Source organism: Amphiprion ocellaris, chromosome 2, assembly GCF_022539595.1.
Source record: "Amphiprion ocellaris isolate individual 3 ecotype Okinawa chromosome 2, ASM2253959v1, whole genome shotgun sequence".
Taxonomy (NCBI): Eukaryota; Metazoa; Chordata; class Actinopteri; family Pomacentridae; genus Amphiprion; species Amphiprion ocellaris.
This window is the reverse complement of record NC_072767.1, coordinates 23721693-23742689: the sequence shown is the minus strand read 5'-3', so window position 1 is coordinate 23742689 and position 20997 is coordinate 23721693. Positions and strand designations below refer to the sequence as shown.

The 20997-nt window shown below is 39.8% G+C and overlaps 1 protein-coding gene across 5 annotated transcripts in view; it reads right to left on the bottom strand.

Annotated features, from left to right (window-relative positions):
- Positions 1–20997, bottom strand: part of mast3b (microtubule associated serine/threonine kinase 3b) — a 39870-nt gene that overhangs the window by 12602 nt on the left and 6271 nt on the right. For 2 of the 5 annotated variants that reach the window (XM_023282284.3, XM_035953751.2), the window contains exons 3-10: positions 14487–14575; positions 11422–11494; positions 9207–9227; positions 8795–8873; positions 6579–6736; positions 4336–4411; positions 3761–3970; positions 196–297 (exon numbers count right to left, since the gene is read on the bottom strand). In XM_023282284.3, coding sequence (XP_023138052.1) covers positions 196–297; positions 3761–3970; positions 4336–4411; positions 6579–6736; positions 8795–8873; positions 9207–9227; positions 11422–11494; positions 14487–14575 — 808 coding nt within the window. Of the gene's footprint in view, positions 1–195; positions 298–3760; positions 3971–4335; positions 4412–6578; positions 6737–8794; positions 8874–9206; positions 9228–11421; positions 11495–14486; positions 14576–18201; positions 18657–20997 lie in introns of those variants that run through there. The other 3 variants (XM_035953752.2, XM_035953753.2, XM_035953750.2) reach the window with 3 other exon arrangements.

The following is a 20997-nucleotide window of genomic DNA, read 5'->3' as shown; positions in this document are numbered from 1 at the left end:
TGTGTAAACATTTAGTAACATATTCATTCAAAGATCATCAGCGTGACGTTCTAATGACACATATCCACTTTCTAAGAAGGAATAAAGGTCAGAATCTCATTTCTGTCCTACTTTAAAGTGAACTGCTTTCTGCCAGGTTTCAGTCAAAGTAATCTCATTTCCAATTAGGAAGAGATTTTCTCTTCCACAGCTTACCAGGCATTCAAGGAGGCGAGCAGGCCGAGAGATTATGATGAGGATCTTCCTGACCAGCTGGGTGATGACAGTCACCTCCTCGCTTTCAGAGCGCTCATAGGCCTGGAGGGGTAGCAGGGGCCAGATTAGTCAGGTTTATTTATGCAAGACCTTTAACAAACTAGCTCATCACAAACCACATCCACACAGATTAGAATCATACAAAAAATATATTTGTAAAAAAATTGGGACTATGCAAAAGTTAAATATGGTGCTATACAAGTTTACATAACTTTGTGTTTTTGCTGTATCTGTGAAAGCATATTAAAAAATACAAGAAATGCCGATTCTAGATGTAATTCTAGTTTTGTAAAAAGGAGAAATAAAAGGAGACAAAAGGAGAAAATGAGAAAATGAGCAAATTGGAAGACATTATTTTCCAAGTAGTCACATTTCAAGATATGGAATGAAGGATGAGATATACACATCACAGTTAACCAAATAACAAACAACATGAAGAAGCAGCTTTTGAGAGTTTCTCTGCCTGATGGCTAAACAACAGTTACATTTTCGTGCCTGACTGAAAAATCAGATGTGCCAGACGGGGTCATAAGGGTCATCAATTAGTTCTGTGACTCGAACATAACTGGTCAAAACAAAGGGCACAGTTTTCCCCTAGGGCCACTTTCCCAACAGTTGAAAAAGGCTCTAACAGCTCCATTGTTTTTTATTGAAACAGGAAAATTACATATATAAAACTGCACATTCTGAGCAGATGCATAAGACATTAAGAGAAATATGGAAACAGACGCTGCCTGACCAAACAGCATCAGAGATGACGTCTCTTTACATCAAGAGAATTGTTAGAATAATCACTGGGTGGGTGGATGGGTGGAGTCTTAATTAGTCATCCGTGGCCTTTTTTTAAGATGACTTGAGCAACAACATTTCGACTGGGAACTGGTCCCGGTACTGGTGAAACAGTGGCTGCACAGTACACCATGCATTCATGTAGAAGTCTTATGTCTGTACAGACTACAACAGGACAAGATGAGAATTACTCTCATCTCTCTGTGAAATATACGGTTACAGTTAGCAGGTGGTTTACTTAGAATAAAAGCAAGAAATGGCAGGAACTGGCTATTGTGGCTCTGTTTAAAAATAACAAAATCTACCTCCCAGCACCTCTAAAATCTATTATATTCCTTCAGTGTTTCCACAGCTCCCAGTGGTTGACATTATCTTTGTCTACGTGTGAGTTTGTGAATCGTAGTCTCACCCTCCGGTCATGCAAGACCAAAACTACAAACGTGAAAGTCACACTGTGAAAGTGTAAGAAAGATGATTTTGTTACTATGAAGTGACATTCTTCAACAGCAGTGTGCCCTACAATGGAAAACACAGAAACCTCACAGGCGTGCTGAGTGTTGGGTCCGTTGGGAGGTTCTGGTTAAGCACATTTTGTTATTTCAGTGGTATAATTCACTAATATCTTTTTCATTTTAGACAAAATCCCCTGAGGCACGTAGATAGTGGCTACAGGCAGATAAATAGATAAAATGGCCCTGTTTACAGTCACGTGTTGTTTCTCATAAAGCTGCTTTTGTTGTCAAAGTTCAGGAGGCAGTGCATTAGATATTTTTCTCACTTGTTATTTGCAAAAGAACAAAATCTGCCACTTCCTGTATACCAGACGATACTTCCAAAGCAAGTAATAAGGCAACAAGTGTTAAAAACAAAAATGTTAAAACAATAATACCATGTGTCCCTACATATTTACAATCACAAATAAAGATTCGGGGAAAAGCTAAGTATGATAAAGTAACATATTATTGCTGAAACTATAACACCTAACAAAGTGGACTTGGCTCACGAAGCAAATCTTGTGGGTGTGTGTGTGTACATATGACAGCATTTGTTCCACTGTATGGGAACAGACTTATCAGTTCAGCTGGAGGTACAGCGAGTTGGTCATGCCTTCTGTCTGACAGCATGCAGAGAACCACGGCAAGAGGTTGCTATAGAAACTAATATTTTATCATAACACACATAAGACCTGTGACAAAAGCGCCTCTCGCCATCACCAACAATTTCAACTACCAATCTATTGCGTGTGCTTTTGGCTATCAGACGGTTATTGAGCGATGGGATCGATTGCACATTTCCGCCCGGTTCGATCAATCCCATTTCATAACTTTGCATGTGAGCAAACAGTCACAGAGTTCAGCATCAGTTGGTGCTTAAAACTGCAGCACAACATTGAGGAAGTAGATTTTTATGTCTGTTGCAAGGTGAGTCATGGCAGAGGTGAGCCAAAGAAACAGGTGGCCACTAAAAAAAAAAAATAAATAAATAACTAAAGGGGGAGAAAAACTTAATTACTCTTAATGTGTTAAACAGTAAGTGCAGTGCAGAGCTGTGCTTCCCACAGACCAATCTCCTCTCTCACAGTATACTCAGAACAGTTTAAACTGGCCTATCCGGTCAGAACACAAGAATAAACCTGACAACAAACACATGATTTTCCTTCAACAACAATGCCTCAGTTCATAGATCCTCAATCCATCATGCTATACTGCACAATATACACACAGTATAAGATATACTGCATAATACTGAACATTCAACATGCATCTAACATTTGTGTATTTAGTAATCTAGCAACATGTCTGCTCATATACAAGATAAAGGAGTTGTTTTTGAGGTGTGCTTCCCTTTGGCCCAATCCCAATCTCCACCCTAAAGCCTGAGCACTAAAGCCTCACGGACTTAACTGACGTCAGGGCTGCAGTACTTCACTGTCTGAATGCATGTGAGCTAGAAGCGGTGTAAAAAAGGAGGAACGGGATACAGCATAATGACAGTGCATGTTGCTTGGAAGCAAAGCACCGTCATGTTTTTTAAGTGAATTTGCACTCATGTTTCATTCACAGTTTGATGAGTTGCTGAGTTTGTTATATTACAGCGTTTGTACACTTTAGCGAACTATGAAAAGTCCGGAAAACAGTCTAACAAAAATGCAAACAACTTTACAAACACGTAATAAATAACCACAACAGTGAAGAGCCAGGTGCTGTCACTTGCAGATAAACTTCCTTGTGGATTTGTTCCTTGACACCGCCTATGTTTGGTTTGTACATTTTGTGTGGGGCAGGACAACAACTTTTACACACCACCAGTTTCACTTCAAACTATGGGCAGGTAACTTCAGGAAAGCCTGCAGATATGTACACTCACAGAAAGCCTCATGTACAAAGCAGGATCGTGCCTCAAAGAGTCCATGAGTGTGGAAAATGTAGTGGAGACTTTAAGCACTAGCACAAGATGGCTCCTAATAGGACTTCAACTCTGTGAGGTGATGGCTGTTCGAACCGAATGCCTTTTTAATATGTGTTTGTTTTACAAAATAAACACACTTAACTGTCTATTGTGCCTCTAGCAATGACAGGATTATAACCTACTCAAAAGGACTCTGTATGCAGTCAGGGAGAGAACTGGTGCTTTCTAACAACATCAGGTCAATATTTGACCCACATACATTCTACATCAATCCTGCAGGACCTAAATCAGCTGGCTTTTTCCTCACCTCATGAAGCAGCTTTTCCAGCTTCTCCTGCAGCTCAGCAAAGTAGCGGGAAGTCACCAGCCCTTTCTGGGACTTGTCCAGGCAGTCTCTGACCAGCTCCACCAACTGGTGCTGGATGAAGCCCAGCACCCCGTCAGCCAGCGGGAGGGAGCTGTCTGGAGAGCAGTGGGTGACAATCTCCAACAAGCGGTCCTCCATCTGGGCTGTGGCCTGCACAGAGGACAAGCACAAGCACACAAATACAGAGTTAAGACATTCAAGTTACCAGCAGTTATGATTGTTACTCTTCATGGCACCAAATGTCCGAAGTATTTCTGTGGGTGGACTTATATGGTCATAGATCATTGCCAGTGAGCCAACAAATATTTTGCCACTTGTTGAGACTTAGTTTCTATGCCATACTGTCTTGGAACAAAAAAAATAAAATGATCCCTGATTCTGCAGTTTTTGCCTTTCAGGTGGATAAACGACCATGCTTGGTTTGCATATGTGCAAACACTGAGCAATACACAGTATGTACGTTGTTCAAAAACATCTCCAGTACAAATACCGATTTATTTATATCTTACACATACCTTTGGAAAACGTTCTCTGTAAACATGGTTCATCATGACTATCTCATTATCGATGGAGACACTTGATCGCCCCGGGCTACAACAGAAACAAAACAAAAAATCAGTATATTTTAATTGATCGGCACAGCAACATTTATAAATACACAAGTCAATGCATCTCATCTCTGAGCTATTAAGCGAGGATGGGGTGTGGTAATGGTTATGTAACTGAGGCCATCCCGATTATCTAGAAATGGCCAGCAGTCAGTTCAGGTCTGCCCAACCAACCATACACACATCAACTCTGAACTCAGATTACTATTTTTGATGTCAGCTTGCCAAACACAATACTCTGAGCCAGAATTCGATTTTAGGAGCTCTTAAGCTGCTAAAGCTGCCATCAAGGTGGATTTCACTGTGGGGTTGTGATGTTTCTCTGTAAGACGTATCTGCAACGATAGCAGAGGTTTCTCCTGGCCAAACAGAGTGAATCATCAACATCAATCAATTAGTCACTTCAGTATTTAGGGCGATGAGACGGGTGTATTTTTACTGAAAAACCTTGTTTGATGAAAGCTTCAAACAGAACAGATGGAGGGAAAACCTATCACATGCAAACAGACTCCCTAAGACATTTTAATTTATTTTTCATGAAAGATGCCTCTGTTTTACCGGATGGCTGCTGCCCAGCACACACTGCTGCAGCTCACCGTGGCTCTTTGCATCAGGCCCCCCCATCCCCCTGAGCCAACCTACCCTTGACTACAGTTCAGCGGCTAGATCCCCGAGGCGCTCTGTTAGCTAGCACGCCCACACGCAGCACACTATGCTGCCAGAGCACAGAACACCGAGGCGTCGCACAAACAGCACAGAACAGAGTCAACAGACAAAAGTTGTTGAAACCACGCAACTCTGCAGTCAGATCTCCACCTGCATGTCGGCCAGCAGGCCTGTGCAATCAATCAGAGGCAGTTGAGGCAAAATGCTGTATTTGCCTTTGAATCTGTATTGGTCGAACTAGTGCAGAGACATGTTGACATGGGATAACCTACAAATATGAAATGTTACAGTGACCTCATGTGCAGTGCCAACCATGCAACTGCTGCAGACATTTAATCTGAAATGTTCAGCAGAGGTAGGTAATCCCTTCAGAAGGATTACTGCACTTAATCTGCATAAAATATGAATTTAATCAACTTAATGATGGGCCAAGAAACACTATAGCTTTAGAAATAGGCAATGGACCACCTGTGTTGTTTGTTTTTTTGCAAAATCTACACAAGAGGCCTTTGACAATGATAATTTTGCTTAAATTTTTGAAAAGTGGTTAGATACTTACAGAACCTTCTACCACACATTAAAAAGGTCTCATAATAATCCATGTAATAAATTATGTGCAGAATTATGATATATTGTATTGTAAACATTTCCAAACTAGCACAAGATGTCCTGAAACACTTTCTGAGTAGTGCATAAACTGTATATATGAAGTTAATAGATATTGTCAACCAGCAATGCATAAGAGAAGAGAATTGCGAGATGACAGTCATGTCGGTGCTTAACAAAGGGAAATAATGGCTTGGAATAAGGAAACCAGCTGTCCATTACAACTTTAAAAAAAAAAAACACAGTATAACTCCACTAAGAACTGCAAAGAAGGAGGCAGAAACCCGTGGTCATAGTGGTCTAATAATTATTCCCAAAGCTGCACAAAACAGATGTTTAGGCTGAGTTCAGACTAGGTTGTAAAACAGGTGGTGAGCACTTCTGTAACTTGTTAACCCTTCTGTTCTCTCAGTGTCTAAATAGTACAAGGGTAGTATTTAAAGGCTTTACAACAATTTTGTGTCACACTTACCCAAACACTGACAAAACGCATCAATGTTTTATTTTCCGCATTTTTAACTTAAAGTGTCAAAGGATCCAACTGCAAACTGATGGATAGCTTGAGAGTCTTAAAAAAAATCTCAAATGAGGTGACATTGTTATGTTTTCTTCATTTTCCAGTCAGTAGATTGCAGTCCACTCCCTTGTACATTTTTACCAGCTACATAAAAAAACATCAGCATCAAGAAAAAAGGCTACCCCACACTGCAGACTGACCCATAGGAAGATGTAATCATCATCATTCAAATATTGTTACATTGGGCAGAAATTACCTTATTGGCATATTTCTCCTTCAATATGTAGCAATACAAAAAAAAAAACATACATTTGCCAACAAGACCAAGACTGCAGTGTACGGTGACATCAAGATTAGCTACCTGAGGCTCCGAGACCGAGGACGTATGACCGGTGAGGGCCGTCCATCCTCGTCCGTCATGCTGTCTGTGCTGCGGAAGTGTTTGAAGAGGAAGTGCAGCTCATCTTGTGTTGGCTGGTAGGGAAGTTGGTGAAGACGCTCCTGGGAGGACGAGGAGGACTAAAGACACAGACCAATCAGTCAAAAAAATAAATACATTCTACGTTCACCAGCTTTTTAATATTAGCATTTATTTGATGGCGACTGAGCCAAAACAAAAGTCACATTTTCCATGAATTCAGCCAACCCGGTAAGGATGTTTTAATAGTGACACCGAATGATACTGTTAATGCTAAAACAGACGACTGTTCAGGAAAATTCTGAAAGCCCATCCTGCATTCTTTATGCTTGTGAGGTTATTATGGTGCTGCAGCCAGCTACGTTTCCTCTCGTCTGTTGTATTGTGTTAAAGATTGGAATTTTGTTTAACGACCCAGTAAAACTGACTGCTTCAAAGGGCCTCGCAGAGACAGTAAAAAGCCAGAAAAAACATATTTTGGATGCAACACATTCCAACATTTCACTGCAAAGCTACAAAAGACTAACAGCTTCCAAAACTGTCTGAGCCCTGTTGCCAAGTGGATGATTAGTGAGACCAAGTTAAGCCAGTCAGATTTAAAAGGGCTATATGTGGCAATATGTGTTTGTCAAAATCAAGATCTCAACTCTGCCTGCAGCCTCTTTTTGTAAAGAGGATGTTGCTGCACGTCAGTCCTGCCTTTTAAGTGGCATCACTTTATTACAGAGGGAAAGGTCAGTGTTGCTAAAAACCCACAAACACATGTTCAGACAAGTTGGGCAAAGCTGAGGTTGAAACAGGGCAACTAGAAGAGGAAGAAAAACGCTAAAGATTCCCTTGTGAATTAAAAAGGTTCCTGTAATATGAAGCGGCATCTCAAAGCAAGATGTTTTGCTTTTTTTACTGCAAGTTTTTTGCATCCTCTCACTGATGTTCTCATCTGTTAAAAATGTAATGGATGACTTAATAACTCATTGATCGAGTACTCCATATAGTCTCGTCATACCAGCACTTGGCTGTTGGGAATTTTCCACTCATATTTTTATTTACTTCCTCCAAACCTGTGCCAACAAGAAGCCAACATAAGCTCTGACTGATAAGACACTGTGGAGGCTTTCAATGTGCCTCAAATACAAATGAGGCACATAAATTTGCCAAGTGTGTGGATTTGAGATAATAGTCTAAAGCATGAAAAATTAACTGAACACCAATGAACGTAAGGACATGTGCAAATATCATTATTTACACAAATAAGATATTTTTCATGTCTACTGAGGCATTGAGTAAACTCTTACAACTGAATGGAGTGCAATTTAAGTTGCCGGCAATCTGTTACATTTTGAAGCCCATGTGTTGTGAACAGAAGAGAGCCACAGGGAGAGCATCTGCGGAGTCTCTCTCGAATGCCTCAATATAAAGAGGGCAGTGAGGGCCACTGAAGAGCCCTATTGTCCCCGCTGACCTCTGGGCCTGTGGCTGGGCCTACCCAATAAACTCCCTCCTAATAGCCCCACATGGTGGACTTTAACCATGGACTTAACACTCCCTCTCATGCCTGAAAACTGCTCATTTGAATGTTTTTTCTAGATATCATTCTGTCAATACAATTACAGCTTTAGTCCTACATAAGACATTTGATATGTGTATATATATATATATATATATATATATATATATATATATATATATATATATATATAAATAAATATAAAAATTCTAAGCCCTGGAATTAAAATCTGGGACATTTTTTTTTACATTGTTTATATTTTGACTTTTTTTTCAAATGTGTGTACAGCAATCTGGAAATCTGTGTGGTGTTTTGCTGAAAAGCTGTCAAAAATTAATGCCACTTAAGAGTATTTAATCTGTAACTTATACAGCGAGAGCACAAATGCACATTTTTTACTTTATCTCCTCATTAGCATGCACACATACAGACTGTATGTATTACTTCTAACACCTAGTTCCGCAGACTGGGAGAATGACTCATTGAAGCAGACGATGGAGGAAAACAATTAGCGATTTGTCATCTCAGTTTTGGCATTCGCTGCCCTTATTGCATAAACCAATGTGCTATTTGGGTTGACCGAGGTGTTAGAAATGCCTGGTTGACATGTATCGACTGGGGAGGATGGTGCCATTTTTTGGGGGTGACCTACCGAGACAGTGGAGCTCGGCGGATTGGTTCCATAGCCAGATGATGGGAGGGACGCCAGGGACCATCGCCGGCCCTCAGCTCTGAGAGAAAAAGACACGGATGTTACATAAGCCTCAGCGGCATAGGCATCAGTTTAGCATTTCATATGTGAAATTCCTTACATAACAGATGATGGGGGAGTCCTGTGATTACAAGAGCATGAAATTATTGTCTTCTTATTCTAAATCATACATAATAGGGTTCTCATTTTCATCACTCGATTCACAGCAACTCTGTATGATTTTTTCCAATGCAACACATTGGAAAAATCTACTCCAAAATAAGATTTTTTGGAGGAAAAACATTTAGTGAAAAACAAATGCAAAACACAAAACAGCAAAAGAAAGGATTGAAAGAATTTTAAAAGAAGCTACCTGTCAGCGCGAGCCAAGTGACTGAAATCACGACAGCAACAGAGAAAGAAAAACAGCAAAGAGAGTGTTTCAGTGAGTTTTAGGAGTCTTGCACAAGTGATCCTGTGACCCCTGGCATTCAACTGACGGATTAGTACTGACAATGTTGCCTTCCTTGCCAGTTTTCATTTGGCAAAATACACGGAGTAGATAGCAAACTAAATTAATGTGAAGATATATTTTACATAACAGAAAGAACTTTTGACTTCAAAGTCATTGCCAGTGAATGAATCGTGTTACTTTAGTGTCTGTGGCTTGGGTTTTGCAACAGCAAAAGCTGAAAAAATGCAAATATAAGCAATTAAAATGAGGGTTGTATGTTGCTTGGCATGTTGTTTGCAAGCAGAGGAAACAGTAAACATATTACACAAAATTTTTTACCCAGGTTGAATGAAAGCACTCACAGTTCCATTATATTCAGGATTCAATATAATTGCAGGAACTAAAACAGAAAGCTTTAACAATAAATATTTGAATTTAAAAAACATGACATATAATGAGAATGCTTTGAAAAGGGCTTGAAAAAGAACTGTAAATGCAAATCAACAACTTCAGTATTAATCAAAAACAATGTCTCAAAATTTCTGTGGGTTTTGTTTATGAGCTGATCATAAAAATCATGTCTCATTAAACAAAGACGCAAAATAAACAGGAAAGCTTTAAGCAGCAACAAACAAGGTTACTGGTGGTTCTTCATGGTGGTAAGTGTTTATTATTGCAACAAAATAGTAGATGCAATGAGGAACAGATGACCAATGTCCAGTATTTTTAGAAAAATAAATATGATAGTAATTGCGGAGGAATTCATTTCTTTTGTCAGCACAGACGAGGATTATATAGTACTATGTTTGTCTGTGTCAAGATAATACAAAGGACATTTCTGTGTGAATAAAATAAAGAAACCTTTAACTCTGATGGCTAAATATTTGAGGTTTGCCTTTCATCGTGTCAGTAAGCTCCAACATGCTCTACGCTGAAGCCAGCAACAATTTTCGCCGAGCAGATGTGTTAAGGATGATGCACCTGAACTGCTCATGAGTTTTTAATGACTGTTCCTGGGTGTCTTTAAGGTGCCGCCTCACTTGTAAACTACACATGCCTGGAGCCAGACAAGCGTGTTGCCATGGTAACCAGGTTGAACGATGTGTGAGTGGGCTTTGGGGGTACCCTCGATGTGCCTGCACTCATCCCGTTGAGGAGGAGTCGGCTTTAAGAAGACCTGGCAGAGGGGGGAAGGTGTGAACGCTCCAGGCTGAGTCAGCCTCAGTCACCCAGCTGCCGTTTCACTTCTGCCTCCCTCTGTCTTGCAGACTGTCGGCCTCTGTTCCAGCACACACACCGAATCTCAGGAAATGCTCAGTGTGTGATCACAATTTACATTTATTTTGGCCTTTGATATACATTTTGTTCATTTGGCTTCACTTTGTCAAATCACAAAGAGCCAGGGCTTAACAACAGCTACATAGCCTCAGCTGCTTTAATTGTAACGTACAGCCCAAATCTTTCAGGGAATCTCAACAAAATTTGACAAACGAAACTCTAAAATTTCATATATTGTCCTTTTGGCAGGGATGTTAAACAAATAAATCCCAGTTAGTACCTCAGGTTCACAATATTCTTAATCGCTCACTGTTGAGGGTAGTTCTAGGTACAAAAAGTAATTAAAGGATTCTGTTGGTTGGATCCTACATTTTTGGACGTGGAGGATTTTGTGTACAAAAGAGCAAGAAAAAGTATTTTAAAATCCAACCCATCTCCAAAAAGAAATTCATTAAGAGACAATATATGCACTGTTTAATGTGTACATTGTCAATGAATTAATCCATAGTAACTGCTGGTGTGATGCAGTTTTCACTCAAATGACATGGATGGCAGTTAACATTGTAACAAATTCATTATTAAAAAAATGTTGAGGTTCAAGTGGATCTTTTATTCGATTTAGTGACAAATTACATAGTTGTTTGCATGAAAAACATGTAAATGCAAAAGGAATTTACAGAACCATTAAAAAAAGCGTGCTACCAATTCAATTTCAATTGAAATGCAAAGCGGGCTATAAAATGTGTGTCCATCAATGAATATTTCAATCAAATCCAACTCTTATAATCGCTTAAACATAGCAAACCAAACATATCACTGTAGAGGAAAAATGATTCATGAAACAGTGTTGACATACCTTCGGGCAAATGGAAAGTTGAGGCAGGCATTGGTGGACACATTTCGAGGGCTGTCTAGAGGGCTGCTCGCAGCTGAACGAGAAAAGACAATGTTATTACCAGTACTATTCACAACTGTAATAACAAACTCATGAAAATAGAATAGAGGTGACCACTTTGACCACATTTACTGGTGGAAAGTTTCCAGAAACGATGACATCATGTCTATGCAGGAACTCTCAATCACCGCAAACCCAGCAGCATTAGCCAGCACCTCAAAAAGGTCCAATACATCATCATGGAATTGCTTTTCCAAACATTACACCACCAATCTGTGAACACTCTTAATTGAGGGAGAAGCCTCGTCCTGCTTGGTTTTACTCAAGCCTGGAGATCTGGGTCCTCTGGAGACTGTGGTTTGTTTATACGCAAGTGGTTGAGTACCCAATTAGAGCCTGATTGCACTCTGTGATTTGCTAATGCTTGGCATGATTGAGTTCAAAAGGGAGCACATCTACATACTGCTGCTATGAGGAGCTCCTGAGCAAAACTCTTTTCATAGAGTGCAGCTGCTTTGTGGCATTAAGAGGCTGTACACTGTGTGTGTGCACAACGGATCTAGAAAGCAGAAGTACAACACCAACAATTTAGAAATCTCATGCCCCTCAATTATGTTTACGCTTTCTGAAGACAGATAAAGCAGAAGATAAAAGGAATACAGTAAAAAAAAAGTGTTTGTCTTGCTTTGTCGCGCAAATAAAGAGTTGAGGCTTTAATTAATCCTCTTGATCTCATCTTTAAGTTCTGAATTAATAATAATTTCCCATCTGCAGTATATCCAGCTCTGTAACAGTTTCACAGTGTCTGGCTTGTTATATTTCACCTCGATTGTTACCTCTTCTAATCATGGACAATTAACAGCACACAGTTGAAATAAAATTCAGACTTCATTATTTAACTATATTGTGCGCATTAATAGTTAAATGTCACTCAATAAACCATATCTGTTGACATATTAACACAAATTATGCTGATTTATTTGAGTCTGAATGTTCTACGCACTCAATCAGGATTTGGATACTGGGATGCTTACAAATTAAAGTCCCTCTACGTACACTGAATAAACCTCTAAAAATGTATGCATGTGCATCATTTAAAAGTTTTTTCCATGAAAATAATGGCGTCATGCCCTAAAATGGTGTAAAAGGTGTAACTCTACACTGTTGCTTCTTCTAGAATTAGTGAAGTCACTGCCTTGTTCTAAATTCACTCCACCACTTGCTGCAATTCAAGCACAGCAGCTCACCTTTGGCTCTGCTCAAACGCTGTAAAACAACTCCTAGCTACACAATGTCAAGGTACAATATTGGAGTAAATAGACAAATTTGATAGTATTGGTTCCTAAATTGTGTTGCGTAAGAAACATCTGTTGGCTAAATCTGTCTTGTTGAGATGGGAATCAGTCTACTGCAGTTTCAAGGCAGAAATGCCCAGCCATTTCAGTTATGATGCATATAAAAAACATCATATGGACATGTTAACAAAGTGAAATTCACCAGAGGGGTCTTAAACAGATGGACAATCTTAATATTGTATTACAGATGATGTAGGAGAGCCCTATAACATATACACACAATAAGGTACAGTTAATCCTTGAGCAGCACGCTACATACGAAACACTGATATCTTTACTTGCAGCTACATTAAATGTCATTTATTATCAATACTGTCAAGATCTCTACCTCTAATTGCAAGCCACTCTACAGATGTGACCTTCTGAAGGTCTAGAGCTGAGTGTGTTAATGCTGGGGATGAGCAGTCTGATGATCTTGAATCATACAGATCACCTCCTTAAATAAACAACAGCACTGTCCAACCTTTCCTTCCAATTTGTGAAATCTTTGTATCAGAGATATGTCATGCTTACATGAGCTTTGTCTTTAGTGCTGTGTCCCGTTGCCTTAAGTCCCTTATATGATTCATTACACGGTATTTAAGCAATTTTTTGGCTATTAGTGTTCAGTTTCAGTTGTTTTCCTTTGGTACATTGATTGAATTTGGAAACTAATTTATCTTGAAGTTCATTTAGTTCTGTCAGTTCTTGCACTGTTCCAATGTGTGGGGTTAGTTGGGGCCGCACATTTGAAAGCAGTGATTCACCAATGTGTCGCAGTACGCTGTCAGACTTGTTATATTTATCCATGAATGTTGCACATTAGAAGGCGGTAATCCTCATATCCCTTTGCTGGGTCTTTTAATTTCACAAACTATCATAACTATGATCTATGCAGCAACCATCTAGAGTAATATTAGTATCCTATTTTTTTAATGTATCCCTCAAGGGTCTGTATGCTCTGATACGAGCTCTGTCAATATAAATTACCCAATGAGTCTTATAGGGTGGAAACTCAACAAGCCTCAAAGCAAGAGAGATACAAATCACCAATTCCAGTCAGATCTTTTAGAATAGCATCGAAGCAAAAAACGGGATGCAGAGATTTGTGAATTTGACATTGAATTAAGGTGACAGGTTGACATATGTACAACTAATCTGGGGGAGATTGTGATTCAGATCGTGGTTTGTGATCACTCATCCCCAGTTCACACCTCCTAACTACACCTCCAGTTTGAACACGCCAGCAACCAGTTAACAGCATAATACTTAAGGATGTGTATGACTGTATAAGTACAAAATACTGACACTGAACTAGGCTGAAACTGGAGCAATATGTCACACTGTTCTCACCAGTACAGACATGCAAAACAGCACCAAAGGTGGAATCAGAATGGTGCAACAGCAGATAGACGGCACAAGAAAACATGAATCAGACAGTGCAGTTAAAGGGTTATCTTAAAGCCAAGACACCACACAGCAGATCATACCTATGTGGAGGCAAAATTGTAGTCATGGCTGGCATCAATTTCCTCCTTCACTCCAGTGCTTGTGAAGTAATATTCTAGTAAGCCCACCGCTACAACGTATTACAGCTACAATCTGCACTTTTATCTACTTGAAAGGTCAGCACAGTACGTCGCTGGAGGTCACTGCACTGTTGCCATTTTGCAACACTGATATTCATCTTACCGGTGTGGAAGGACAGCGGGGAAAGTGGCCGGGACAGTGTGGGTGAGGGCGTCCCGACACCGAGGCTCTTCCTGTTGCTGCTACGACAGCTGGGGCACAAACAGGAAAAGACAGAAGTCAACAGTCTGCCACCCTCAATGTATAGCATTCATCTGATTTTCTTATCATAGTTTGTATGAAAAGCTTTCAGTGGTAGTTTGCATACTGAGCGACGTGACTGCATAATCTATTTTAAGTAACCACACGCAACAACAATGCTTAGAATAAAGTCTCCAGGTTGTTTAAGGTATGTATTAAAGACAGTATGGATTTAAAATATGAAATCTAAGAAACTCAATCATTTAGACACAGAAGGATTTCCGATGTTGTATTTTTAAGATGAAAACAGCCTCTCGTTGGTCACATTGGGTTTATCTACGCTACGCAAGTGTATTAGCATGCTATCTTAACAATTTGGTTGCAGTCTGATACATTCATTATCACTGTATACACTCTGTGAACAGCACTGTCTCATTTCTCATTATGTTTCCAGCAAGCTGCAGCTAAAAGTTCTAATTTTCAAATTTTTAAAATAATGAAAGCGACGCTAAGCTGGTACTTAGCATAGCGCAAAGATGTTAGCATAGAACAATGTAAATAAACGGCATGCTGGGAACATATGGTTAATTGTATTGTTTGTTTTGATTACTGTCAATGGTTAAGATGAATGATAAACTCAGACAGTGGCTAACATGTTGTATTCCTTTAAACTGAGTGTAATTGTTGTTATTTTGTACACTCATAATTACACGTTTGACTCAAACAGGTTGTATGTGTTAATGTGTGTGTGTGTGTGTGTGTGTGTGTAGAGCAGCAGATTGCAGACACAAAAGCCTTGTGACAGCGTAACATTCAGCAGATTAAGAAGACACTTGACCTCTAAAGTAGCAGACTGTTATCCTCTAAAGCTTCGACTGTTGAAGAGCACAGAATAACACCAAAATATGTCTAGTTTATATCCATATAAAACTTTATTTTAAAAAAACACTTCCATGGTTATATAACCTCTACTTTTTCAATTTGACTTCATTTCAGAACATCATATCATTTAAGCATAGATGTACTTTTCTGACATTTTTCTCAACATAGTTTTTACTTCTCCTGAATCATTTAAAAGCCTTCATTTGCTTGGAACAAGTTATCACTCACTTCACAGACAGGTTTTTGACATAGCAGGGGCGACCGCACTGACTTCATTCCATTTCAAACTTGCAATTTTGAATAGTCATTTTAATTTACCAAATGGATTGGTAGAAGTGGTTTTAACAGACCTTTCTCCTACGCTGCTCCAAATGTACTGTTGAGACAGGTCTTCAGAAGACTATTTCTGACTCAGAGTGTGAACCAGCAGACCTTCAGTTGGAGGCTGCAGATTTTGCAGGTTTTAGCAGATAAACAAGAATGTGCATGGTGATCCAAAACTAAACAGGTCTGGCAATCACTGCTACACTATACTGTCTTCCATACAGATGTATGAATGTTTGTGCTGTTTTTGTTCTGCTTTTTTTTAGTGCTGCAGCTAATTTTTTTCAAGCTGATCTCCTCTTTTCTTTTCTTTGATTAAGTGTCTAAAATGCAGAAAATCACAACCTCAAGGAGCCTGGGGACACTTTGGTTTTTTGTCAACTTCAAACCCAGGACCAAAAACTTAATTCTGTCAGTGTCGTTTAAAACACTGATAATAATAATAATGATGTGAATTAAGCAAAAACAAAACAGATGTCAGATAACACCCTACAATAGGCACCATTTCCCTAATACTGCTTTGTATTTCAAACTAAATGCATTCCATAAATAAACATATTCTACAGCTACACCATGGTCCACTGCATGCAAGTTACCTTGTAACTTTATACATGTAGTATTTCACATGCATGAAAGTAGTTTATTTCAGTTGTCCAATATAGTATCTAACATCTGCATGATCATCTGCATGGAGAAGACGTTCAGATTTTACAGATCTATCCTGAGCATTGAATAGTAATGCATGCAGACAGGATGACATCATCAACTGCAACCACAAGAGATTAAAAAGTTCCTGAAAATTTTTGGCATACTTGTGGGGGTTTTTTGTACACATTTTACAGTCTAGCACAGATGAGGATTATGATACTTAGTGACACCAACTGCAATTTCTTTGTCTCTGCCCACTGAGATTTAACTCGACCAGTGAGATTATTTCCGCCCTCAGAGCTGCTCTGCCTTGAGAAATGTTTATGTAACTGCAACTCTAATCTGCAGGCGAATGCATGACACATCAGTATGGCCATGTCAGATGAAGAGGGAAAACTGATGAGAGCAAAATACAAAGAGGAAATCTCTTGTCAACAGACTGCAGGCTGAAAGGGGGTGTGGACGGCAACAGCAGGCCCAGCTTGAGCCACAGATGTCCAAGATAGTGTGTGTGTTTGTGTGTAAGGAGAGGCCGGGTGTGAGTGCTTAAAAAACACCCTGAAGGGACAAACTTTAACCAACAGCTTTCATAAGAGCATATTTTCTAAAGATGGTGACCCACAAAAGTCCTAAAATGATTAGTTGATTATAAGGGGGGCAGAAGATAAATAGTCAGCTGTTTTGATAAGTCAGTGAATTGTTTTGGGTTTTTTTTTAACTGAACAAAATCTCCAAAGATTGTGTAGTCCAGTTGCTTAATGAGAATATTTGATGGTATATGACTTTGGACTCTGAGAACTTGTGATGGCTGTTCCTTACAAGATTACAAGTGGTTGTAGCCTTTAAAATATCTTTTTTGTGGCATTTTTAGCTTCTCAAATGTGTTGATTTGCTGTTTTCAAATATTTTTAATGATTGCAAATTGACTCTCTTTAGGTTCTGTAATGTTCATGTGATGGCAAGTAATTTCAAGGTGTTACATCTAGCTCTGGGAGACCGCAGTGGGCATTTTTAACCTGATTTTTTTGCCATTTTTAAAACCATCAATCACTTTGAGAGTGACAGATAAACTGATAACAACAACATACTCAGTCAACCATGCACAGGCCCCACTTGATCCTGTGCGACAGCCTGCATCAGACAGTTAGCAGCTGCTGCAGTTATCTGACAGTAAACACGACGTAGTTTGACACATGACCTCCCGTCAGTCATCATCATGCCGCTCTAAAGTCAACCAACAAGCCTCCAGCACAAACAGAGCAGTACAGATATGTTTGCCTGCACATAAGAGCCCGCATTGTGTGTTTCTTTGACTTGCACTGCTGTGATATTCTGAGTCCATTCACGCTGGTTTATGTGCCAACTGCAGGCTGCACAGTTTGCCTTTGTCCAGCCACACGTATGCAGACCCGCTGTGATGTTACGTCCAGCTTTAACAAAGGAAACTGTACACTGTCAGGTCCTGTCTCATATAGCAAATACTGTCTGAAAACTGTATTCAGTTGAGATATTTTCTGGACCAAAGCTGAGTATAAACTCGAACACAGTCTTTAGACTGAACTAGCACGGGATTAACGTTGAAGCAGTCGGCTTTCTCAGGAGCTAGCTTACATGTTGGGACTGTTTTGTTTTTTAAGGTAACGTCCGAAAAACATTAAATAAAACAAGCTTGAGATTGAACCAGCGCTAACTAACTCCATTTAAAGAGCAGCTTAACACAACATGAGTGTAAATATGAATTTGAATTAGTTTTAACCTCCGTATCCCAACTCCTGGTAACTACCTTTTGGAGCGCTTCAGCAACGCTCCCGGAACAAAATGGGACTTGCTGTGACTCGGTACCGCAGACCAGTGACTTGGATCCGACATGCTGGAGGATTTTCTCGCAGAAGCCCGTTTCAAAGTTCAGAAAACTGCGGCTGGGCTCGGCGTGAAAGCCGCTGGTCCTCCTGGTGCTGGTGCCGCCGCCGCAGCCGCTTCTCTCCCCACCATCGTCTCCTCCACTCGGCGGGCTCCTTTTGTTTTCGCTCCTAACGGCTCCGCAGCTGCATTCACGTCCTCCGGTCCGCCGCGTGCCTGCGGTCCTGTCCACGGAATGAGAGGTCCATGGCGGGGTGTTCAGGTGTGTAAACGCCGCTACCACAGCAGCAGCAGCGGCGGCAGACTTTAGTTAGTCCAAACACTGGCTGCTGGCTGCGTGTCTGTCCGTGTGAGGAAGCTGGAGTCTGATGCTGCGTTCAAGTGCTGCTCGGTAACTTCCCTTACGCGCTGCCGAGAAACTCTGCTTGAAACGAACGATATTATTTATCACCGAATCACATAATTGTGAGCAACTCTCACTCTACAGTGTGTCAGAAAAAGTAGTTAGGCTCCCATCGCAATTTTCACAAGCTGAACAAATTTCTTGTCATCCAACGATAATCAATATTAACACCTGAAAGCTCCATTTTACGTTGATATGTGTTCAAATGAATACAACACGGGAATTAAATAAAAGTAATTGAGTATATTTTATCTTCATCTCAAAAAAGCAGATTCTGATAGGACATAAAGTTGTAATCATGACATCAAGCTTGGACGTTGCTGCAAAGAAGCTTCAAATTCTAAAACATGGATGCTTCACAAGATCTATACAATCACCCTAAAATTCAAGGTGGACACCCAAGATTAGTGTCACCAATTCAACATCAGATGTGGAAAAATGGTCACAATCTTCTGTTCCTGAGTTATGCTGCTAAACAATGCCAGAAAAGTGTTTTGCACAACTTCCTGGTCCCACAGTGAAGCTGACCTTTGACTTTTGGGATGTGAGGCCATCATGTTATCATTTTATCCTATTAGACATTTGTGTGCCTTTTATTTCTAATAATAAACATATGAATTCCTGGCATTTGATCCTTGACCAAAATCTAATTAGTTCTGAGTGTTGAGTCCAAGTGAACACTTAAGCCAAATTTGGAAAAAAAAATAAATAAATGAATAAATTCTGACAGGTTTTCCTCAGATACTGTGTTTACAAGAGCAAACAGAGGAACAACTCATAAACATAATGCATCTGACCACAGCAACACTGAGGCATGAAAAACAGCAAACTGCCCCAGTAGAGAAGCTGGAATCAGCAAATGTTTGGCTTTTCTGCTTGATAAATGGCATGTGTTGTAATCCATTATCAGATATTGTCGCTACAAATGTTCAAGGCGTCCTGGTTTGCAAACAAAGCTGCGTTTTGATTTGTTTTTCTTTTTTGTGATCAGTGGCATTTGTTTGTTTGTCTGGCTGTCAGCAAGAATGTGAAAAAGCTACCTAGCTAAATTTCAGAAAACCTGGAGAAGAAGTGGAGAGAGAAACATGAATTCTGGTGCAGATCCAGACAGTGTAAGTTAAGTTTCAGGAAAACAGTTTAGGAAATATGTAATATATGGTTGAAGCATTACCTAAACCTGCTGATATTTCGTACACAGTATAAGGGTCAGTACCACTGGCACTTTATTTGCAAGTTTACAGGGACGAAACTCGTTGATTAACAAGGATAAAAACATATTAATAAATAGCCTAAATGGACACTTTTTATCATCTACATTGTGAAGTGCTCCTTGAGGGACAGACAAGTCCATTATCATGAAACCATAAGGTTCATGATTAAGCCTAAAATACAAGTTTTGCTGTTGGTTCCAACTAAATCTTTAAAAAGCTGCTAAAGTAGTATCAAGCAACGTCACCTACAGAGTTTAATACAAAGTAATGAACATTGTGTGCAAAGCCACTACAATAGACACATTTAATTCATCTACTAACTACTATTATCTGCTAGTATTGGATCGATCAATCAAACAATCATTTCACTGAGGTTACTTCTTGTACAGCAACTACCCGTCGTGTTTTAAGGCAGCAGTAGACGAGGTATCAGTTTGCTTCAACTGCAGCTAAAGACAGTAACAGACTGAGTTACAGCTCCGATTACACGGTAAAGGAGAGCAACAAACTGAGACTGCTAAAGATTGTAGGAGTGAAACTCCAAACCGCACTGACTCCTACGACGAGACGAACCTGCTAAAACCCGAACATAGTTGGCCTGCAACCCCAGTTTACATCCTGACAATTTATAGGTGTGTTAGTTTGACAACAGCACGCTGTCCCTGGAGCTGAACAGGGTCACAGTGTGGGTTATTCCCCCTCTGTGGGAGTGCATTGGGAATATACAGCATATTTACTGTTAACATTAGCATACAGTGGGGGGGGGGGAGTAGCTGGAAACAGTGACTCTAGCAGGATAACATGTAGATATCACTGGTCTCTGATAATTCATAGTGATCTGTAAATAACTGGATTGTGAATAACAACTGAATACATTTTTTGTCAATTTTTTTCTGCTCTATTACAGGTTATAGTGTTTTTTATGGGCAGTAACTCTGTTGGACACGGTCTCACTGAGAAGGTGACATCACATTTGATCAATAATGTTGCCACAAAACCAGCATACCCAGTTAATGTTTGCACAATTAGAAGGCTTTCTGAATTTCACTGTTGAACTTCTGTTGAAATTTCAAGCTACTTTACACTTTTGTGAATTAACTTCTTC